The sequence below is a fragment of the Pseudoliparis swirei genome, chromosome 17, assembly GCF_029220125.1.
Source record: "Pseudoliparis swirei isolate HS2019 ecotype Mariana Trench chromosome 17, NWPU_hadal_v1, whole genome shotgun sequence".
NCBI classification, from domain to species: Eukaryota; Metazoa; Chordata; class Actinopteri; order Perciformes; family Liparidae; genus Pseudoliparis; species Pseudoliparis swirei.
The window spans coordinates 12,570,786-12,593,964 of record NC_079404.1 but is presented as its reverse complement, the minus strand read 5'-3'; the positions used below and the strand labels follow the sequence as shown (position 1 = coordinate 12,593,964).

The 23,179-nt window shown below is 41.8% G+C and overlaps 2 protein-coding genes across 4 annotated transcripts; both read left to right on the top strand.

Moving 5' to 3' along the window:
• The first annotated feature begins 1,236 nt into the window (after positions 1 to 1,236).
• On the top strand, positions 1,237 to 8,099 carry ubtd1a (ubiquitin domain containing 1a). Of its 2 annotated transcripts, none has more exons than XM_056434956.1 (5): positions 1,237 to 1,265; positions 1,956 to 2,042; positions 5,850 to 6,077; positions 7,018 to 7,203; positions 7,413 to 8,099. In XM_056434956.1, the coding sequence occupies exons 2-5, from the start codon at positions 1,964 to 1,966 to the stop codon at positions 7,625 to 7,627; spliced, it is 708 nt and encodes a 235-aa protein (XP_056290931.1). In that variant the 5' UTR covers positions 1,237 to 1,265; positions 1,956 to 1,963; the 3' UTR covers positions 7,628 to 8,099. The 2 variants fall into 2 exon arrangements, with proteins under 2 accessions (XP_056290931.1, XP_056290930.1); XM_056434955.1 differs by lacking the exon at positions 1,237 to 1,265 and adding an exon at positions 1,272 to 1,519.
• Positions 8,100 to 8,380: 281 nt separating this feature from the next.
• Positions 8,381 to 22,816, top strand: rrp12 (ribosomal RNA processing 12 homolog). Of its 2 annotated transcripts, none has more exons than XM_056434953.1 (34): positions 8,381 to 8,710; positions 9,638 to 9,861; positions 10,056 to 10,139; positions 10,270 to 10,346; positions 10,458 to 10,563; positions 10,646 to 10,762; positions 10,866 to 11,004; positions 11,107 to 11,234; positions 11,339 to 11,437; positions 11,524 to 11,615; positions 11,721 to 11,832; positions 12,408 to 12,508; positions 16,515 to 16,629; positions 16,726 to 16,868; positions 16,950 to 17,071; positions 17,162 to 17,226; positions 17,320 to 17,482; positions 17,570 to 17,724; positions 17,884 to 17,951; positions 18,062 to 18,155; positions 18,263 to 18,421; positions 18,558 to 18,638; positions 18,719 to 18,824; positions 18,926 to 19,033; positions 19,123 to 19,280; positions 19,356 to 19,447; positions 19,964 to 20,119; positions 20,197 to 20,369; positions 20,470 to 20,580; positions 20,671 to 20,717; positions 20,810 to 20,888; positions 21,594 to 21,661; positions 21,746 to 21,828; positions 21,930 to 22,816. In XM_056434953.1, exons 1-34 carry the CDS (start codon positions 8,572 to 8,574, stop codon positions 22,030 to 22,032), a joined length of 3,867 nt encoding a protein of 1,288 aa, XP_056290928.1. In that variant the 5' UTR covers positions 8,381 to 8,571; the 3' UTR covers positions 22,033 to 22,816. The 2 variants fall into 2 exon arrangements, with proteins under 2 accessions (XP_056290928.1, XP_056290927.1); XM_056434952.1 differs by having other exon boundaries at positions 10,836 to 11,004.
• Positions 22,817 to 23,179: the final 363 nt, after the last annotated feature.

The window sequence follows — 23,179 nt, the reverse complement described above, 5'->3', positions numbered from 1 at the left end:
TTGCTTAAGCAGGCAGATGCAGAGACATGCTGCTAGTAGGGGAGCATGAATTGAGATTCAGATTTGATCTGCAGATTCATATGGATAATAGTCACTCAGGAACAAGCAGCGACAGGAGTGGTGATACACAAAGATGAAAGCAAAGGAGCAAGAGCAGATATGAAACATTTTGCTCCAATTTTAGCAACATTCTGCTGGCAGTAAACTATTCCAAGGACATATATTTTATATACTGTTTTGGACTTAATGTAATTTGATAAGATGATGGAGGACAATATTGTCAGTTAAATGGTAAACGCTAGAGAAAGATTAGCAGATTAAGGGATGATAACAGATGTCGGTCTGTTTCCAGCCCTCTCTTCCTCTGCCACTACTTATCACTCTGCCCCACTCTGTCTGAAACAGCCTACACACACGCACACATGCACACACGCACGTACAGACAGTATACACATCGACACAAGCACGTCAATATTCAAACTCCCAGCAGATGTCAGTGTTCAACATGTCAAATTGGGTCAGAAGCTATATTGAATGTTTGGATGAGGATAATTGATAGAAAGAAAAATTTAGAAAACAATGGAAGAATTCTGCATTTTAGTTAACGTTGTTTTTTATCGATTTGGTTTATATTAATTCATCATCCATTTGGATAATTAGGGTGCAGCAGCCGTTTTATATAGTAATATTGAAACTGCATACTATTAATTTATTTTGACCACAACCTGAACAATTCGGATGCTTCATGAGCAATAGTCAATTATTCCTGTATATCCAGAGACTATAACTAAGCAATAACCGTATAGAAGTGAAACACCAGCAATAGCCGTTTGTTTCTTCATTCATAAATCATCTAAATAAAAACGTATTCCAGATTTGATACATTAAAAAAAGGACAAGATGCTCTCTGGTTGTGGTTATAATATAAATAGCCTTACTTCCGCCTTGCATTTCAGACTGAAAGCCCTGACAGAAATACAGTACAATAGAAATGTGCTTTGCACAATAACCCTAAATATAAAAATAAAAAAATATGTCTATCTTAATGACTGTTTTAATATTTAAAAAATCTTATTATTTGCAAACTGAACAATGATTTGCAATCTCTTTATTATTGATATGGGGCATTTCTCAAGCCCTGCTTTTATTCTGATGAGTTTGAAGGAAGTAGGATAGAGGACCTGCTGCAAATTGCGCATGCGTGCAGACCGATAAGGATTTAATTCTAGACCTATGTTCTAGACCAGTGCAAACGGCTTGTTTGGGTGAGCTGCATTTATTATGATTATGAGGGGCTACGGAATTGACTGCTGTATATTTGGTTGGACTCGCTGTTGACATTGTCTGGAGACTCTGCGGGGCCAGACGCTCACCAGCCCGCAAACTCTGCCCAGATATCGTCTGTCGAGCTGCTGATCCTATCGCGCGCCGCGTCAGGGTGATAACTTCACTTGGAAGCAAGTTCGGATGTGGCAAGCAAACTGCAGACGAATGCATAATTTAACAGACTGGATTTCCGGTAGGCAAAATTAATCGTAGCTGTTTGTTTAAAAACAAAAAACAAATCAGATAGCAAAAAGCCTGCGACTAATATAACTGTAAATTCATTAAATTATATCGGACGTAGTCTACATATTTTTAATTTCAAACAGCTAATATAAGTTGTTGTCGTGTATAAACACATTTCTAGTATGTGATTGGAACAATCTGAGAATAGGCGGCATATGGTTCAGGCGCGTGCAGTACACGTGACGTAAACATCGCAGCTTGTCTGACCTCACAGGAACAAGGAGTGCTGAGCTGTCATTTTTCTTCTTCATTGTGTTGTTCATATAAGGCAATTGATTTCATATCATCATCAACTGTTTATCCATCCGAGTGGTCAGATATGCATTTCAAGGCATTTACATGGCAAATATGTCAATAGACATTATTCTCCTTGGTGTTGATCATAGGGACAGTGATGGGAGGCTGTCTGGGGAGGAGTAGGATGGATGGACAAGGGAGTGCCCGAAGCTCGACAAGAAGCAAAAAACGTGGAGGTAAGAAGCTGGACGACATTGGACTGCAGCCGTGTGAATGTATTAGAAACAGTGCTAAATATAAGGAATTTAAACATTTGTAATGATGTCCTTAAGCCACAATTTCGGAATAAGACATTATTTCTTATGCATTAGTTTTTTTGAGTGCAAGTGAGATGAAAGGAAAATAAGTTATTGTGAGGTTGGCCTCACAAATGTAGCAAATATTCTAAAGGGCCTAACATCGTTCTATTAGTTTATTACGTTATTATAGCACAAGGTGAATGTCTTCTGTGGTGATGCGTTCAAATGTTGTGTTGTACAGAGTACCCATCCTATGTTACATAAGACACATACTAATGTTAGGACAGATCGCTGGAAACCAGTACATTTTTATGGGAAGATGAAGCCTCAACAATGTATGTATTTATAGTAAAGTGCAGGTTGGGTTGGGATTCCTTGCGACTTCCATGTTGCAATGATGTGTTTCTCTGTCTGAGAGTTTGCTCTCTGTCTCAGGCGTTTAAAGTTTCAGGCCCCATGGCTTAGTCATGGGTCTAATCTGTGTTGAGGACCTGCGTTGATTCAACAATGGTACATTTAAAAAATGGTCGATCCATTCCTTGTGGAAAGAAGTAGCAGTGCACTCAGCTGGATTGTCATATATTATGCATGAAGCAGCAGCAGTCGCCGGCACACAGAGCCTTCAGATCAAAGTTTGACCTACTTGGTGCGTGACTTGCCTTCTGTCAACCTGCTGCAAAATATAGTTATGAGTTCACAGACCATGTTCACAGGCTCAACCTGCTTTTGTGAGACACAAACACAGAAGGCCTCTGTAAGCAACTGGCTGGATATTATTTGTGGAAATGCAGCATCTGAGAGACATATTTTCATTTATTCATGTGAGCCCTCACGAAAGAAAAGCAATCATCTGCTCGGGTCAGTTCGCAGAAGTACATATTGCTTCTTCTGTAATGGTCGGACAAGGGTTTATTGTCTGGTAATAGGTTTATCATGTTTCCTTTGGGTATTTCTATCCGGCCTCTAAATAGAGCTGATAGGATTACGCCCTGAAGAAGCAACCTTCTGGCTAGGACACTTTCTCTCCCAACCCGCTGCACCTGTCTCAATGAACTGATCCTGCGGTATTTTGTTTTTTTCAAGTATTTGTTAAGTGGAGTGAGTTGGGTCATTTTAAAATCCACTGGGAAGTGTAAGGACGGTTTCTGAGCTGTGAATCGAAGTCTGCACATCGTGGCCAACTTGACCAGGTGTCTGCCTCGTCAATTGAGAGACCTGTTGCAACAAGCTGGTTGGACACCGCAGGGCTGTCCTCCTCGGGGTTGGTGTCTTTTGGTCATTCATGCAGACTCTTAACTGACCTCAAACCTCACAGTAAGAACAGCTATGGGAGTAACCAACTCCAGGGAGTCCAACTACTATCAAGCGCCAAACACACCTTTTAAGATTTTTCTGAAAATTAAGTATAGATTTTTGTGTGTGCTGAAAAGTGTACTTTCATGTTTTCGGTCTTCACATGTGCGCAGTTCGGCCACATTTGTTAGGCAATAATTAGTTTCTGGGGCTGTTGATTTCTACGACCGTCTTTTATGTCAATAGAGAATGCATACTTATCATGAGAAAAGAACAAATGGTTAAAAATACATGAAAAACAAAGATAAAGGTTGACATCATCCACATTGCTGCCTCTAACTGAAATGCACACGTTCATGTAAAAGGGTACATTGGTGTCGCTTTGATGGAGATGTGAGATTTGATCAATTCAGTTTGGGTTGCACTGCTGAGGTTTAGGAGATGTTTGCTTAATAACCCAGATGCTGATGTTTCTGATTGATGTGTTCATTAATCTATTTGTGCTGTTGATCAGCCCCATGCTGAACACTGAACTACTACCCTATTACAATTAGCACTAGTGGATATTAAAATAGTATACAGAATAGGTGCAGCAAAAATAATAGCCAGAAAATAACACTTTAGTTTCCCTAACAGAAACTTGATGGGTTTCTGTTTTGGAAGAACCTAGTTCATTCATCAGAAATGTTTAAAATTGACATGGTTATTCTGTACACTCACACTGCACAGTGTCAGGCTCACTGATTTACACCAGTAAGGATGGGGATCCAATATTGTTCAAATATTGTTTAAATATTGTAACACAGAACCAAACCAAAAAGGTTCCCACAGAAATGTTTTATAACTATATGTACAACAAGAACAAGTTCAAATCGAGCATGTTTTGTTCATTTGCTCTCGGCCATGTTCGTTCTTTCAAACCTCAATTTGTCATAATCCAACAGATTAGTGCAACTTGAAATGACCTTCTCGACTCTGTCACTCAGGTTTATTGTTAAGACTCCAGACACTAATAATATTTGCATTTGTTTGGGGGCTTGTTAAGGCAGTCCTTTGCTGCCTGTCCACACTAAAAAAACTGGACATTGAGACTAGTTTATGCTCGACAAGTACACATTATGAAATTACTTATACATAACAAATAGGTTTATTTAAATAATAAAAATAAATATCTACCTTTTATTACTAATATATAATCAACTAAAATCTTACGGATAAAATGTGTAATTTGTCTACTTCTGCACAAATGCATATGCAGGCACAAATGCATAAAATACACCTTGTATAAATCCTAACTGGCAACCTGAAGCTCATCCCTCAAAGTCACAGTGACTTTTATCATTATATGGTGGCCTGCATTAATAATGACAAAGCAAATCATTAAATTCTGGGAAATGGCACCTCATGCACAACCTGATTAATAGAGGCAGACATTTATTCTAGTTGTGAAAAATTTCGCATCAGAATATTTACAGTATTTGATTACAGTGAGATTTAATTGATTTTTTAGAGGCTTTGTGTTTACATTTCAGTGTGCTTTGGTTTTCAGCCTTGTAATAGTCCCTGAGTACTTCTGCTTGCTTTCATTGGCCAACGAGTGCTCATCTCTCAACCAATGCCTCATGGGACAGGGACAGATACGTCCTGTTGTGTGGAGACTGATTACTGTCTATAATCCACTGTTTGTGTGCTCGTGTGTGAGTGCATGTCAGTGCACACGTGTTACGAGCCACTGCAGTAATCCACAACACTATAAATAATCAGTTGGATTCTCCTCCCTCTGTGCATCAAATGTACTTTCTTGGTGTGCTGGTAGAGTGGATATTATGTAAACGCCAGCATGGAAATACCTGCGGCAGGTGTATAAAGTTGATGGGTTTATGTGTCGTAATTGTGAAATGAGATAGTGTTAAATATCACAGATGCAAGGGTGTGTACACACAGTGCATTTTCAATGGTTGTTTTTACTAAATACTGAAAATCCTTATATGGAAGTCTTAAAATGAGCCTTCTTTTTCTCGTCTGAACTCAGGGCGGTTATGATTGATCATGTGTACATAAAACATGTGAATATTTGAAGCATTTATCTCCTATAATGTATCTTATATTATATTGGGAAATGTTTCTTCTCGATTGATTTCTTTTGTCAGAAATTATAGCTCTAATTAGAACAATATATTAGTAACAAATTTAAATTACACAGACAGGTTTCTCAGAACTTCACTACCCAATTACTGCTTTTACTGCCCTATAATTCAATTTACAGCAACTAGTGGCAGACATTATGTGTAGAAAGTAGCTGTAGTTCCTGCTACCTTTCCTAAAAACTCAACGTTGTTTGCATGATTGTCCAGCAGAGCAATGCTCTTATGATATCGGGTTACAGTCTTTTTATCGGTTCTTAGATCAGTCTTTCAATCAGATTGAACTCTGCCTTGCTTTTTCTTTCAGGGCGTAATGAGCCCCTCAAGAAGGAGCGTCCCAAATGGAAGAGTGACTACCCGATGACAGAAGGCCAGCTGAGGAGTAAGAGGGATGAGTTTTGGGATACGGCTCCGGCCTTTGACGGACGAAAAGAAATCTGGGACGCACTCAGAGCAGCAGCCCTGGCTGCAGAGTGCAATGACCAGGAGCTAGCACAGGCTATAGTGGATGGAGCCTGCATTACTCTGCCACACGGTATATACACACACACACACACACACACACACACACACACACACACACACACACACACACACACACAAAACACACACATGTGTCCCCACAGATATAAAAATGTGCTTCATCCAGCTATCAATTGTGAGCTGTAAATGTCATGTAAAATGCATAAACTCCATGTTATTAAAATCTCAAAGGACACTTTTCAGTGTAGCATGCATCAGTTTTTCAGATCATATTGCTTTAGTAGTTATATAATAGCCACAGAGCTGCATGACCTCTGTAAATGGATTGGTGCACAGAAAGCCATGGCAGAGTTAGGTGGGGACGATAAACACAGTCTGTTCTTACATATTTATCTACTCACACACAAGAGTGCTTTGCTTGTAAGTGTGTAGTTCAAGGACATTGGTATTGTTGATTCAATTCAATTTATATATATATAATTTTATATAGCCCAATATCACAAATTCCGAATTTGCCTCAGAGGGCTTTACAGTCTGTACACATACGGCATCCCTGTCCCAGGACCTCACATCGGATCAGAAAAAGCTCCCAAGAAATATAAAACCCCCTGAAAATAGGGAAGAAACCTTCAGGAGAGCAACAGAGGAGGATCCCTCTCCCCTGTTGATGATAAGTGCTGGGCTCAGTGGGGGGAGTGGTCTTCCCATAACTGCAAGGTACCCGGTTCGATCCCCATTCCCCCATTACTTGCATGTCGAAGTGTCAATGAGCAAGACACTGAACCCCCAGCTCCCCGGGTGCTTTACTGCAGCTCCTTATCACTAAGGATGGGTCAAATAAAAAGGATAAATAAAAGAGTACATTTCTTTCATTTCTCTTTCATGTGAATCTGACCTCATGGAGTAGAGAAGGAGTTTATGTTGGAGTTAGTTACTTTTACTAGAAATAGTTTTGGGAACCGGTGTGATGTAGTCCATTTGTTCCTCTGCAGGTTCCCTCACAGAGAGTTATGATGAACTGGGAAATCGTTACCAGCTCCCGGCCTACACTTTAGCCCCACCTATCAACCTCATCTCTGAAACAACCGGTGAGAGCAAAGTCTCTGACGCCACGCAGAAACAAGCTCAGCCCCCTCCGTGCAGACAAGAGTTCCAGCTGCGGGTTCGATTGTCAACAGGTAAAAACATCCAGTATGGCCTATAATATATGTATAATACGACTTTAATATCTACAGAACTACACATGTTACACAGATTGCGTGCATACAGCATTTAATTGCATCTTGACTCATCTAGACTGTAGACACATTTATAATGACTAGCTTCTAGTATCTCAGTGTGTTCAGAAATATGTGTTAACTCGATTCATGCCTTGGGGTCTTCTTAGGAAAGGATGTGCGTCTGACAGCCAGCATGGCGGACTCCATCACTGAGCTAAAGAAACAGTTGGAAGAAAAGGAAGAAATTGGCGTGACCCGTCAGAGGTGGTTCTTTTCCGGGAAACTCCTGACTGACAAGACTCGTCTTCAGGACGCTAAGATCCAAAAGGACTTTGTCGTTCAAGTGATTGTCAATGTGAACTCTCCAGTGATAGTTAACTGATGAGTGAGACAGAGGGCTTTGAAGAGAAGAAAATATAAGGGACGTGCCAGAGAGGGGGGCAGAAGTAGGGCTTGAAATCATTTTCCAGTTTGCACTGCAATGGATTTTGTGTACATTTTTATATAAGAATTTATTGCTTTTATATTGCTCCTTTTTGTATTTTTTTCTTTTTCCAAATGAAATACGAATATTGAAAAGCACTGAAACACTTTAGATTAACAGTAGAGTCCTAAAATGCACATCCCAATGTCTGTCTGTCTGTTTGTGTGGACATCAACTCACAGCTCTATTGTTACACAAGTCCGCCTCCTCGTTATGTATGTTTCTACTTGTGCTTCAACTGAATATGGTTCACCTGGGGGGTCCGAAAAAGGAAAATGTATTTACAATTTTAAAGATTTGTGTCATACAATTTGGAAAGGATGACCGAAAACTGTAGAGAAACATTAAAATATAAATATCTGTTTCCATATGTGTTGTTTGGTCATGTAACTATGTGCACAGTACATTCTCAATTCAAACCTGTATATTTGTAATAAAGACATGGAATGTAATGAAGGTACCTTTCTAAAAGGTTGTAAGATATGATGAGGGTTTCTTTTTATTTCATCACTCCCAACAAGATACTGTAGTTTTATGTAAAACATGATGCTCACTGTACTTGAATAACTTCTCAATAAATATTTTAATTTAAAAATAATTCTCAATTTTCCTTATTGTTAGGCACGACGCCTCAGCAGATCACGGTGACGTGAAGACGTTTTCGTTATGTTGTGCGAGTTCTGTTCTGGGCTGAACAGCGCCATCTACTGGCAAAACACCGCCAGGGTCGGAGAGACACGTGAGGCGAGGACACCCACCGTGACGTCATTCCGTAAGCGACCGCTTCAACTGGACGAGCTGCGCAGGCAATTTGGGCAACGGGGCTGTTTTCAACCTCGAACATGGTCAAATCGGGGAAACTTCGATCCGGGACGGGGTCTAAACTAAAACGGTGGAAGAAAGGACACAGTAGCGACTCAAACCCGGAGACGAGTCGGCATCGGCAGGCTGCTAAAAGCCGCTTCTTCAGCCGACCCACCGGTAAGCTTTCCGTTCACGTTACACGTGGGTCTGTGGCTAGTGCTAACATGAGCTGGCGACAGCCATTTAACTCGCAACTGGCCGAGCTAACTTTAACTTTATATGCTCCGCCATTTAAGCGTCACCTGCAATCCCAATGAAGTTATAAGCGGAACATCTATCTCTCTATCTTTCCCCTTCGGCCAGTTGAACAACGTGACAGTCAGTTGAGTTTGTTGGTTTAACTTGATAACAACTGCTGTGTGTTTGTGGCCGACAGAGACACTGTTTCACTGAGTCGATACATTCTTTTAACTAGCTACATGTTTGCTGGTTCGTTATCAGGCAACGTGCCCACCCAGAAATAAACTGCTCCGACATTAATAATAAAATGTCTGTATTTATTTTGCCAGATAAACACACACATCGTTGTGTCGACTCTATAACTTAGACATTCAACGTATTTAGGAGTACTTTCAGCTGTAAAGGGAAGCTTGATACATTCACACATGGGGTAAACGGTGTAGGTATTATAGTCTATCATACGCGGTCCTCCAATTTTATGGTATTGAACAATCATTTATTATGTAATAGTAGGCAGTTATTGACTGCTGGTTGGTTAACTATATAAGCCATAGGCATCATGAGATATACCCTCAGTCTGTGCTGCACCAAGCTATCATGCATCCTTGTTTTGGGACCTTATTGTTTTCAGGCTCATCAGCATATGAAATGCACACTTAATTGGATCAAAGTTACAATGCAGAACTAAACATGTATTTTTAACTTTGTCTATACGTTTGTGATAATTATTAATCTGCATTGTCATGAAATGTGGGGGCTAAATATAATAACGGTGTGTGCATGTGGAAGCCCTCTCATGCCCTTTGCATCGTGTGCTGGTCAGCCTGTTGTAATGGTTTGCCTCTCCGTCTTTTTTCCCCACAGGAAAGAGCGACCTAACGGTTGATGCTCTTAAGCTTCACAATGATCTGCAGGTCGGTCCGCTGGAGCTGGGTGGCCGTAAAAATGCCTGTATGGAAGAGGAGCCCAATGAGGGGTTTTCAGAAAGGACCTCGGGTACCTTCCTCAGCGGCCTGTCGGACTGCTCGAACCTGACCTTCAGAAATGTGCAGCGCTACTGGGAATCCAATTCAGCTGCTCACAAAGAGGTAGGCATGACACTGGAGGTGTAGTCATCAGCTTTTTGCACTGGGAGCAAAAGCAAAAAAATGATGTGAGCTCTGAAAAGTTGATGAGGACATTTCTAGGAGTTGATCGACATAAACCAACATTACAAACAAATACATACTTGGAATTCCAAGACTGAGATTCCCTGCAGCTGTAACATTAATGTGGCTCACAGATCTGTGCAGTGTTGGCAGCTGTTACTGAGGTGATCCGTAGTCGAGGAGGGAAGGAGACAGAAACGGAGTACTTTGCTGCTTTGGTAAGTGCTATCCTTAAATATACAAAATAAAAACATTTATTACGACTTCACCAAATAACTTGTGATGTGCTGGAGGGGATTGTGAACCTTGTTGTTGTCTAAAAATGCAGCATGTCTGTGCTTTCTGTAGATGACGACACTGGAGGTTGTGGATTCGGCCGAGTCTCAGGCTGCAGTGGCGTACCTTCTCAACCTCGTCATGAAACGGTTGGACTTTTAACAATTTTTGTCACCAAAACAAAATTCCATTCATGTCAAGGCTACTACTAGAAATAACTTGAAATGTTTTTCATCTTATTGGCGCTCTGTGTTTACCAGGGTTCCTGTTCCTGTGCTCATGTCAAAGTTCTCGGACACCACCAAGGCTCTGATGGAGATCATGTCCAAACAGGCCATGTTTGAGACTTCCTCGGCTCTTAGATGGGTGCGTGAATCTGTCTCCGTTTGTCTTTTATTTCACTGATAAACTGCAGCATAGGTTGAGTTTGACATTTTTGCATCTGTAGATCCTGTCGTGCTTGGCCACTTTGTTGAGGAAGCAGGATGCAACTGTCTGGACTTACCCGTCTACTGTTCAGGCTTACCACGGCCTTCTCAGCTTCACAGTGCACAGCAAGCCAAAGGTCCGTCTCCCCCGCCTGCTAATAACTGCCTCACAAGTATCACATGTTGACTGAGATACTGACATTTATACAGTTAAATTTCATGTCCTGTTTCTCTTCTCAGGTCCGTAAAGCAGCGCAGCAAGGCGTCTGCTCCATTCTCAGAGGTAGTGACTTCCTGTTTACAGACGATGCCCCGACCCATCACCCTGCTGCAGCCACCACAGCCAAGTTCTGCATGAAGGAAATGGAGCAGGCAGGAGGTAAGACAACTATTTTTTTGTTTTTTGCTGTAATCGTTAATCGTTTCTAGGATGTTGTGCTTGTACAGAGAGGTGTAGTTTATGTGTACTTGTTCCTCTCAGGCAGCAAAGAGGACACCACCACACTTCACGTGCTGGGGCTTCTGAAGGAGTTGATGGGGATATTTCCTCTAGTTGCTGTCAAGTCCTGTTGTGAGACTCTGCTGCGAGTGATGACCCTCAGCCATGTGGTGAGAGCACAGAAACATTCATAGGTGCAGCTAGAAACCCTTTGTTCATCTACATGGCTCCTCGGGTGTAGTTTTTAACATGGCTGCTATGTTTCTGACTGTAGCTGGTGACCGCCAGTGCCATGCAGGCCTTTCATAAGCTATTCAGCGGGAAGCCAAATGCCTTAACCCTCTCTCCAGAACTCAACGCACAGATCATCACGGTGAGCAGATACAAACGGAACAAATGAGCCAAAAATCATAATGTGCAGTGTGTTGTCAAAGCTAATCTGTCGTCTCTCATCCTCAGGCTCTTTATGACTATCTGCCGAGTGAGAATGACCTGCAGCCTCTGCTGGCTTGGCTCGCTGTCATGGAGAAAGCACATGTCCACTTGGCGGGGTAATAACTGATTGATTGCAACAGAATCTTAAATCCTTTCTCGTTATAATGTAATAGCGTGTTTGCTTTCGTTTGTGGATCAACAGTTTGTGTCTTTTTGTGTAGTTTGCAGAGTACTCTGAGTTTGGGTCACCTCCCTCGGCTCTTCTCTGCGGCCACGTCCTGTCTGTTGTCACCTCATACGCAGGTGGCTTCTGCAGCCACCAATACACTAAAGGTAAATAAGTGATCCAGCCACATCGAGTTGACAAAGCTTGTTTGTCACAGCGTGCTCGGCTCAGGGGGCGTATTTCTGGATTGTGGTTAGAGACGGTGTATACTGTAAAATGACCACCCTCTCCACCACCTACTGCCGGGCATAGGAGCATGGTCTCCAACAGTCTGATACAGCTCCGCTGTCGCAAGGTCGGATACAGGAGAACATTCCTGACCACGGCTATAAGACTTTATAATAAATCACCTCCGGCCAAATTCTCCTCAAATTGAAAGTCAATAAACGTTGCACCGCTGTCACTTTATACTTTCGATACACTGTATACACTTTTTTATTTATTTTACTTTATACATTTTTTTTCTTCTTGAAATTCTTAAATGTAATATGCCTTGCTATTTTATTTTGTATATTTTGATGTGTATTTTTCAAACAATATTGGGGACGAATAAAGTAAAATCTAATCTAAATAATTAAATCCTACCTATGGGAGTTTAACAAAAGTTAGTTTCCCCTCCGCCCTATTTTTGTTTGTATGAAGGGTCCTTATTGCTGATTTTATTTCTGTTCATCTGTTTCAGACATTATTGACTGAATGTGTTGCTCCTCACATGGAGGGGATGGGCATGATCACCGCCACAGCCTCGGCAGGGAACCCCTCCTATGTCTGCAAAATGTTTCGGTAAGCTCCCTACCTGCTAACTCAGTCAGAACCTTTTATTGCCAAGTATGTTTTCACAGACAAGGAATTTGTCATGGCGGGTGGTGCACCAATAGACAATAACAACAATCGACACAGTGCAAGAATATAAATATAAAATATGCACAGTGTGCAAGTGCACAGACAGGCATGTTTCAGTATTTTAACCAGTTTAAGTTGGATTGAAGTGACAAGTGTATTTAACCTCTTCCACTCCACCCCCATTTTCGAGCAAAAACGCCTAAAATGATCTTGACGAAATTAAAATGGCTGTAGTTTCTGAACCCCTCTGAACAAATTTATCAATGAAGGCTTTCTAGAAAGATTACCCTTGTGATTACTTGTGAAAGTGTCAAAAATCCTTTAGGTCATACAGAAACAGAGTAGTGGGCCTTTGAAGTCAGTAAAAATTTAAGATTTTTGTCCGCCTAAAATAAAAAAGTATATTTCAGTATAAATAATTCCCTGTGACTGTATCTGTACAGGAAAAGGACAGTATAGGTGTGTAACTGCACTAGTACTAAACACCTGCTTCAAATTTGAAGAGGATAGGACAAAGTATGACCATCCTACATTGTTTTTCATGAAAAGATCCAGGCGGAGCTCCAAAAAGGACATTTGCAGACTCCAAATGCTCACATGGTACCCAAATGATATTATAAGACACTGAAGGTGTTTTCCTTTACATGTTGATATGTTTCAACATATACCAATGTAAAGAACTGTAATATCACTGCAAAATATAACTTTTACTCCAAGTAGAGCAGATTTATTGCTAAATAATATATACATATAAATATATACTACATATATATAGATATATATACACACAGTGACATATATATCAGGCATGAGAATCCCTCACCTTTCGGCGAAATTCGCCGTTTTGAAACCAAAATAGGTGACTTACGTGAATCGTGTAGATCCGAAGAGTTTTTGTTTTGGGGTAGGGGGGGGGGGTCAATTGGCCGGCCGGCGTTTATGAGATTGGAGTGGGACGCGGAGAAAATGTGAATTGTTGCTCTTCGCAATAAAACATCTTTGATGGGACGTGTCGCATCTCGGCCAATCGGCGTCAAGATGTCTTCAGCGTTTGGTGGTTTAGGTTAGCTTGAATGTTAGACGCTACTTCTGCTCCTGTCGCGCTGCACGGTGGAGCGATGCTAACAAAGTACCGTACGTTAAGAGCGATGTGATTTAGCATATTTTTAGTCTCAATACTTCATTAAAAGAGCGATCAGAGCGAACGCGCTGCTCCGTGTCAAGCTGTTTGCACGCGCAGCGCAGCGCTCACAGCGAGGGGCGTTAAGTGGCGGAATTTTCGGCTTTAAAAATAAAAATAAAAAAAGATGCCAGAAGTGAAATGTTTAAGTTCAGTCTGTAAAGTTCTGTAACTCTACAGCTGCTCATCCTGATGAACTCTGTATCCTCTGGTCAGAGACTAACGGCCTCATAGTGATAATCATTGATCAATGCTATGATGGCTCCATGTAGTTTCATTAATATCTTGCTGTATTAATACTAATATTACTGCTATTTGTTAAGTGTTGAAAAAGTTGGTAAAAAGTGAACCATACAGATATTTTATTTATTACTATTATAGATAAATATACCAGTATCGTATTTATGGTATACTGTTTTTATGGTATTGTATCATGATATTTATGGCAGGTATGGTATAGAAGATCGTGACAACCAGGTAGAGGCAGAACAGACTCGAGGAACAGACTCGAGGAACAGACTCGAGGAACAGACTCGAGGAACAGACTCAAGGACCAGTCATGGCTCAGCAGAGCACAAGACTTGAAGACTTGTTCACGCCAACAACAAAAAAAGGAAGTTGGTTCATGAATGACCATATTATACACAATATTACTATTATTATAGTATTATAGGGCCCGATCACTGACTTGGTGTCAGAATGGAGGACCTATAGATTATCATACAACGTCCAACATCGATGTTCGTGGAAGTCACCACCAGCACCCCCCCCCCCCCCGCGCGCCTATCCTCCTCACCTTTTTCACCCCTGACCCGTTTTCATGCCTGATATATGTAGTATATATACAGGACTGTCTCAGAAAATTAGAATATTGTGATAAAGTTCTTTATTTTCTGTAATGCAATTAAAAAAACAAAAATGTCATGCATTCTGGATTCATTACAAATCAACTGAAATATTGCAAGCCTTTTATTCTTTTAATATTGCTGATTATGGCTTACAGCTTAAGAAAACTCTAAAATCCTATCTCATAAAATTTTTATATTTCCTCAGACCAAGTAAAAAAAAAAGATTTATAACAGCTGAGTGTTTGTCAAGGCTCAGGAAACCCTTGCAGGTGTTATGAGTTAATTAGACAATTCAAGTGATTTGTTTAATACCCTACTAGTATACTTTTTCATGATATTCTAATATTTAGAGATAGGATATTTGAGTTTTCTTAAGCTGTAAGCCATAATCAGCAATAAATCAGAATAAAAGGCTTGCAATATTTCAGTTGATTTGTAATGAATCCAGAATGCATGACATTTTTGTTTTTTTAATTGCATTACAGAAAATAAAGAACTTCATCACAATATTCTAATTTTCTGAGACAGTCCTGTATATATATATACTACATAATATATATATACACACAAATATATATGTATGTATAAACATATATATATATATTTCTATACATGAACATATATATTCTGTAAGGAGAAGACTGGCTGCGCCCACGTATTTCAGAGGAGTTCCGTTACGTGTGACTCAATTTGCATATGCAACACGTCGTTAGAAAGCCGTAAATCTCCTCTAGAGTAGACGAAGGGATTGACAAGTCTAACCTAACTGTTGCTAATAAAATGTAGTCAAACAAAAATGGAGCAAATCACCGTGTTCATGGCCCGGCAGACAGCGCGGTCTCCTGGCTTCAACACGTTACTGTCAGTGAAGACACAGCGCACCAAAAAAAAAGTTCTTTTGTAAACCTTTTTAGCTTTTCTGATTCCTCTAGCTCTTTGCTAACTTCCGCTAGTACTTCCGCTAATACATCTACTTAGAAAGTGTATTCTGTACGTTTTCTCCGTCGAAATGTTGCAAGACCCGACTTGCTGCATTTATCGCGACTTTAGATATTGTGTGTTTGGGCTCCTCTTTTGAAAAATTATTACGAAATAAAAGAAAAGTATATGTTCTTTGCAAAGATGAGGATGTGTTGAATGCTGGGATACCAAACATGCCCATGTTTATTGACGTGGTCTGCGTGAGCAAGCCGTTTAAAGGGAAGGGGAGGGTCTTAAGGACGCCGGCGTCCTCAGTGGAGTGGAAGAGGTTAAAGTGAAGAATTAAGTGATGTGCAGGGGTGTGAACGGAAGGAAATTGTCCTGGGGCAGAAAGAGTCAGCCAGTGGGGGACCCGGGCGCTGTCATGAGCCTGACTTCCCACAGGAAGAAACTGTTTGTGTGGCGCGAGGTCTTGGTCCTGATGGAGCGCAGCCTCCTGCCAGAGGGAAGGAACTAGAACCGTTTTAGTCCAGGGTGAGAGCGGTCGGCTACAATCTTTCTTGCTTACATCGGAGTCCTTGAAGCGAACAGGCCCTGAAGGGATGGCAGATTGCAGCCGATAACCCTCTCAGCAAAGTGAATGATGCGCTGCAGCCTGGCCTTGTCCTTGTCAGTAGCTGCAGTGTAGCAGACGGTGATGGAGGAGCAGAGGATGGATTCTATGATGGCGGTGTAGAAGTGCACCATCATTGTCTTTGGCAGGTTGGATTTCTTCAGCTGCATCAGGAAGAACATCCTCTGCTCCGCCTTCTTAGTGATGGAGCTGAGGTCCTGGGTTATGATGGAGCCCAGGAAACGGAAAGACTCGGGAGTCACACAGGGTGGTGGTGTGGGAAATCCACAACCATCTCCACTGTCTTGAGAGCGTTGAGCTCCAAGTTGTTCAGACCGCACCAAGTCACATGAAAATGCTCATCATGATAATTGTGTGTTTCAGCATCATAGAGGATGGATTGTCTTACCGCTTCCATGCCGCCTGGCCATTTGTGCTGCAGAGCCTGGGTTGCTTCTATCGAGCGGCAGGGAAACAAGCTCACCCCATCATGACCAAGGTAAAGACTCAAACACACACACACACGTTTGGAGATCACTATGTGAGAAGAGCAAGTTCAGTTTGCCTGAGCCTTTGTGTTGTGTACTTTGGATAGTCCCTGCAGTCTCTGGCGGACCTGCGCTCCACTCCTCATTTCCCCTTCAGCGGTGAGTTGGACCTGGCTGTAGGAGGCGCTGTAGAGGTCATGGGGCCTGAAGTGGTGCTGGGTGCTGTTCCTCTCAACATCACCGGCTACGAGTAAGTACAAACGCATACAGGCTCTCTGGAGCGGTGGTCTTGTCACTATAGTAGTTTAACTGACTGGGTTTTGTCCACCAGCGATGACTTGGAGTTCCCACGCAGCTGGCTGATCCCGGTCATACGGGACCACGTGAAGAACACTCACCTTGGTTTCTTCTCTTCCTACTTCCTCCCTCTCGCCTCCACACTCATGCAGAGAGGTAAACATATGTGTGCTGCTCAATTTCAGGCTCAGACTGGTACTGGATTTGCTGTTCATGTGTGTTAACTGATGACATTTTGTGTTGTAGCTGTAGAATTGGAGCAAGCAGGCCAGAAACTCGAGTCCAAAGTCTACAAGACATTACAGACGCAGGTAGTTCTACGCTGACTTTAACTTGTGAATTCACAGTGAAGAGTTCCAGTGAATGAGTTGTTAAGAGGTGCATGTCTCTCCTTTTTCCTTCAGATTTGGACCATGCTTCCTGGCTTCTGTACATGTCCTGTGGACCTACTTGCATCCTTCAAAAGCATTGCTCGCACACTCGGTATGGCTGTGAATGAACGGCCGGACCTTCGGCTCACAGTGTGCCAGGCTCTACGCACGATCGTCAACAAGAGCTGCTCCACCGGTAGGAGGACTTACGCATTCACACAGAGAGACAACATATGCTGCTGCTACTTACTGTTTAATCAAATGATTCCAAACCATTTTGCAGAGGAAGAAAAAGCTGAAGTGGGCCGCTTCTCCAAGAACTTCCTGCCCATCCTTTTCAATGTGTACAGCCAGAAGCCTGCAGCCGGAGAGTCCGCCACCTACAGGATGGCTGTGCTAGACACCATCAAGGTCTACCTAACTGTCACCGAGACAGAGGTCAGTTAAGTTGTCTCGCATACTGCTACAAAAATGTTTGTGTCCATAAATTAACAGGGATTATAAGCCAATACTGAGATGCCGAAGTGTGACAGAGGTGCATGTATCTGGTCATTTTTCTTGCTCTGGTGAATCGCTTATCAAAACTATTCTTCTCAGATGATCTGCACTTTCCTCCAAAAGGCCACAGACAGATTGATTAGCTCTGACGCCAACGAGTTCACACGGTAAGACATGAATGTAGATCTATTGCGACAAAATTATGTCTGCCTGTTCATTGTATATTTTAGAAAGGGGTACATTTCATCATACTTACTCTGACATCTCTACTTCTCAGGCTGTCAATGATGGACCTTGTAGTTGCCATGGCTCCCTCTTTAGATGAGGTCACCATAACTAAAACCTTTGAGCTGATTAAGCCATATTTGGAGGTAAGAGTATAAAGATTGGGCTTAACGGCACGTCCCGTTTTGGTCAAAACTTTTTAACCTATTTATATATATTAAATCTTTGTCTGTTGGATCGTTGTTTCTTTCAGACCAAAGAGCCCGGCATGCAGAAGAAGGCGTACCGTGTGCTGGAGGAGATGTGTGGAGGAGAGAGAGATGAGTGCAGATCGTTTGTCGTAGCTAATCTGGAAGCGCTCAAAGTTGTGCTGCTCGAAACTCTGAAAAATGCCTCCTCACCAGCAAAGAGGGTGAGACTGCTGTGTAGGGAGAAATCAAATACAGCTGACATCAGATGACATTTTATTTATTTACTTACTTGCAGTGCTGTCTGATTATACCTCTCTGTTTCTTTTGTTCTAACCATCTTGTTTTGCTCTTTTTCAGCCGAGACTGAAGTGTCTGATCCACATCGTGAAAAGTCTCAATGAAGAACACAGAGACTTCATAACAACACTGCTGCCAGAGGTACAAATACATGCCTGCCAACACTCACTCACTCAGAGTCCTGGTTGATACCATTTTAATGAGATTGTTCTCTTTGCCAGGTGATTATCTGCACCAAGGAGGTGTCTGTTGGAGCGCGTAAGAACGCCTACAATCTGCTGGTGGAAATAGGAAACGCATTCATCCGCTTCTGTGGGAACATAAACGGTATCTCGCCCGTCTCCTTTCAGTTGATGACGTGTGCATTCGAGTTTCTAATTTTGACAATTGATTCAAGTATATTAAGTGATTGTCTGCCTCTGATCCAGATGCCATGGAGCAGTACTTGGCATTGGTGTATGCAGGACTTACAGGCTCCGTCACTATGATCACCTGTACAGTGTTGGCGCTAACTCGACTGATGTTTGAGTACAAAGGTGAACCCAAGGACTTTCCTCAATTTCCTATTGGTGTTCTAAATGCTTTCCGTTTGTGGACTAGATTAAATCTGGTGCTTCTTCTTCAGACGCTATAGATGTGACCACCAGGGAGCAGCTGCTGCACAATGTGTGTCTGCTGCTGACATCTCGTACCAGAGAGATAGTCAAAGCTTCCTTAGGCTTCATCAAAGTCATCCTCTTCATCATGGACCCCAAGACGCTGGCATCACATGCCACTGTCATAGTAGGCATTGACATTATACATACAATTCTATAAGAGACAGTCGTGCCCTCATTTATTCCAGATGTAACTGTTCAGATGAAGGGAGTCGGGAGCATCAAAGACGATGTGAGGAGGCACTTCAGAACCAAACTGAAGAACATCTTTACCAAGTTCATCAGGAAGTTTGGGTAAGTGCTGGTTTTCTTTACTTTTTTGTAAGACATGAATCACCTGTGACCTATTCAGCCAAAACAACAAAAACAAGCCAAATACATGTATGTAATCATGCTCTGTAAGTGGGTGTGTCTTGGGATGCGGACATGATGTGCATCACAAATGTCTTTCATTATATTCTATTCCTGGTTTTGATTGGGAACTGGTATTGGATCAGGGATTCATTTTAATTTGTTATTATTTTTTGTTCTAATAATGTTTGTTTGTCTTCTACCAGTGAACCAAATCAGTTATATTGTAAACATTGTGCAGTGGAATTATCAGAAGATGTTGGTATTTGATCAGTATGCGAACACTTCCAGTGGCGTGCTTTGTTTAATAGTGCCGATATTCACACACTACTTGCATGCAGACAGTCCTGCAATGGATGTCTTGACGGTACCAGATGTCACCTCTAGGAAATGTACATCGTTACAGCGTCATGTACTAAGTGTGTTTTTGTGCATTTGTCTTATCTTCTGTATTTCCAGTTTTGAGCTGGTGAAAAGCATGCTGCCCGCAGAGCACCACAAGGTCCTTGCGAACATCCGCAAGGCCGATGCTCGCACCAAGAGAAAGAAGCAGGCTAAAGAGCAGCAGGACGACTCCAACAGCGAAAAGGATAATCCTAAAGCCAAGAGCCAAAGGTAGACGGTTGTTCCCCCACACAAAGTTCTGCATGTCCTCATAATTGTTCTGTTAAAAAACGTCCGCTCCTCTCTAGTATTGAGGACATCCTTGCCGAGTCAGACAGTGATATGTCAGAGGACGAAGGAAAGAAGAAGTATTCTCAGAAGAAAGCAGGCAAACCGCAGAAAGCAAGGGCCTGGCTCAAAGAAGGAGAGGAAGATGACCCACTTAACTTCCTGGACCCCAAGGTTTCCCAGAGAGTGCTAGGTGATCCTGCTTTTTGATTGGTCCAAAACTACAAAAAGGTTGTACAGCCCGTGGTGGTGTTTGTTAACATGAGTTAACATGAGTTATTGTTCTCTCTCAGCCACCAACCCAGCGATGAAAAAGAGTGCCAAGGTTGCGCACGGCTTCAAGGTGACGTCAGACGGACGGCTGATCATCAGAGAGGATGACGTGGAGGATGTGAAAGACAACGGTGAGAGGAATCCCGTCGTGAAGCCAGCCGCCTTGTCCATTGCATTATGTCTGAACAGATTGGGACAATAATGTATTACTTGTCCCACAGATGAGGGAGAGATGAAAGATATCCTAGAAGAGGCCGGAGTCAAGAGTGTAAGTACATGTGACAAAGTAATTCTGGAGCTGTAGAGACATTTCTATTGCTGTTTTTCATTCCCCGTCTACGTTCTTTAAATCCCCCTCAGAAAAAGTCACTGAAAAGGAATTTCCAAAATGACAACTTCGATGATGACATGGACGTTCAACCCCAGCAAAAATATAAAGGTAGGTCTATGGTGTGGAGGTATGGGAATTATTCTACTGACCATATTGCTTTATGAAAAATAAAGATATACAAATGTATCATCCATAAAAAAAGAAATTAGAGAGCTTCACATAGATATATAATCTATGGAGTGGAGACACATATGTTGCATCACTTCGAATAGGCAACAAGGGAGGTTTACCAGGACACACTGAGATCAATAAAACGGATCAATCAACTTGAAGTGACTGCCCTAAAACACTCACCATTGTTCACGTTTATATTTTGTTGCCAAAATTCACTATTTTAATCTAATATTGTACTTTAATTAATATTTGTTGGTGTTTAGTCTTTAAAACTTTATTTTCACTGTAGTCAAAATCGCCTGTATTAACATGGCAATCCAACGCCACCACAAATTGCATGTTTAAAACCACAAATACACTGCATCAATGCAATGCTGTTAAGTATATAGAAAGAAAAAGGGACTAAATATTGTGCAAAATTCAGAATAGGTGTTGCATAATAGAATATCGTAGATAAGTAAAGAGCTTTATCCTGGCCTACCAATAATGTGTTGAGCGATAATCTCCTAGGTTGGACTAGTACTCAACAGCCTCTGTGAAGAATCAGCATAACTCTATAAGGCTTTTGGGCAGGTTCTGTAGTTGTCAGGTCCAAGACGTATTGTGATTCAGACTAATCGGCACATGTTTTCCTCTCAGCTGGCGGCTCGGGTATCCACAGAGCCCTGGGAGGAAGAGAAGACATGGGTTCAGACTACAAGTCAAAGGTGAGCCTCACAGCATGCAGAAACACGCTTTGCGGGAGTTGTTGCTGAGAAACTTAAGTTCTGTTTTTGCATCCCACATCTCAGAAAGGAAAAGGAGACGTGAAGATAAAAGGAAAGGTGGATCCTTATGCTTACATCCCTCTGAAAAAGTCCCAGCTCAATCGAAGGTAACACTTGTCATGAAAGTAGACTTTTTTAATCTTATCTCACAAGGAATTTGTTTGCCACAGTAAGACGCTAACCGGTTGTATCCTTGGTGTGTTCACAGAAAGCGGGCCAAAATGCAGGGCCAGTTCCAGGGCTTGGTGAGAGGAGCCCAGAAGGGGGCGCTGTCTGGAAAGAAAATGCAGAAGAAAAAGAGGAAAGCCTGAAGAGCATTCTTCTATTCCTCAATGGACTTTAATTGCGTTGTGTGTGTGTGTGAGAGATAGTGTGTTCAGAAACATACTAAAGTGTAGACATACACTTTGGATGTGTGTATGTTTGTGTGTCATTGAAGGTGAAACCAGTTTGTTTTTAAACTGTTCCTTCTTTCTAAGCTCTCAAATGTTTCCGACATTATAAAACTTTGTCGACCTTTATCTGTCAAAGAAACCACGCAACTGTAATCTGTTGGTTCTGTATCAGATAAATATCCCCCGCCGTAAAGAACTGCGTTTTGACTGCTAAGCGCCCACAGTGAACCTCTGTCTCGCATTCTATTGCAGAAATCTAAGATTGTACGAGGTGTATTGTACGACAACTTCATCTAATTAATTAGCCGCTCTGTTTGAGTTTGAAGTGTGCTTCATGGCGCAGCCCATCGGTGTCTAGACGGAGGGGATGGCCCACCGGGCTGTATTCATTCTATCACACAATGCAGCAGTTGTCCTTGCACACACACCTGGCGGAGATCTGCAGCACCGCTCTGCTTTTCTCTTATTTTTCACTAGAAGGCGCTGTAGACTTCTTGGTTATTACCAGTGAACAAAAGGCTTCATTCATGCATTTTAAGATTATTAAATACAAATTTAGAGCTGTTTCTGTACTGATGTTTGAAGCAATATTTTCTTGTTGTTAATCCTGACCAGAAACTCGGCTATCTCAAGCCTGTAGTTGGTTTTTCATGCAACAGTGTAACTTCAATGCAGCTCCATAAAGGGTGCGTTTACATACTATAGGCCTTGTGTGATTCATTGCCCCAGATGGATTGCAGCAAAGTGAGTCATAAAGCGACCTCCTAATCGCTCTCGTTTGTGTCTGAGCACAGTGTCAGTCAGTGTTTGAGGAGGAGAGCAGATGTCCTGAACGGATTCACCACAGTCAGTAGGCATCATCTGCACTGCAGTCAAATGTGTATGAAATAGCTTCACAAAGTGTACACACTTTAGTAATCTATGTTATTTATCATGGTAGTTTAATACACAATAAACCATAGTAACGAGGTGAAAACATGCTTTTAGTAAAGGTTTTAATAATCCCAAATAAATGCACTGCAGTACTACTGCACAGAAATGTCACTTATCTTGGCGTTAAGAC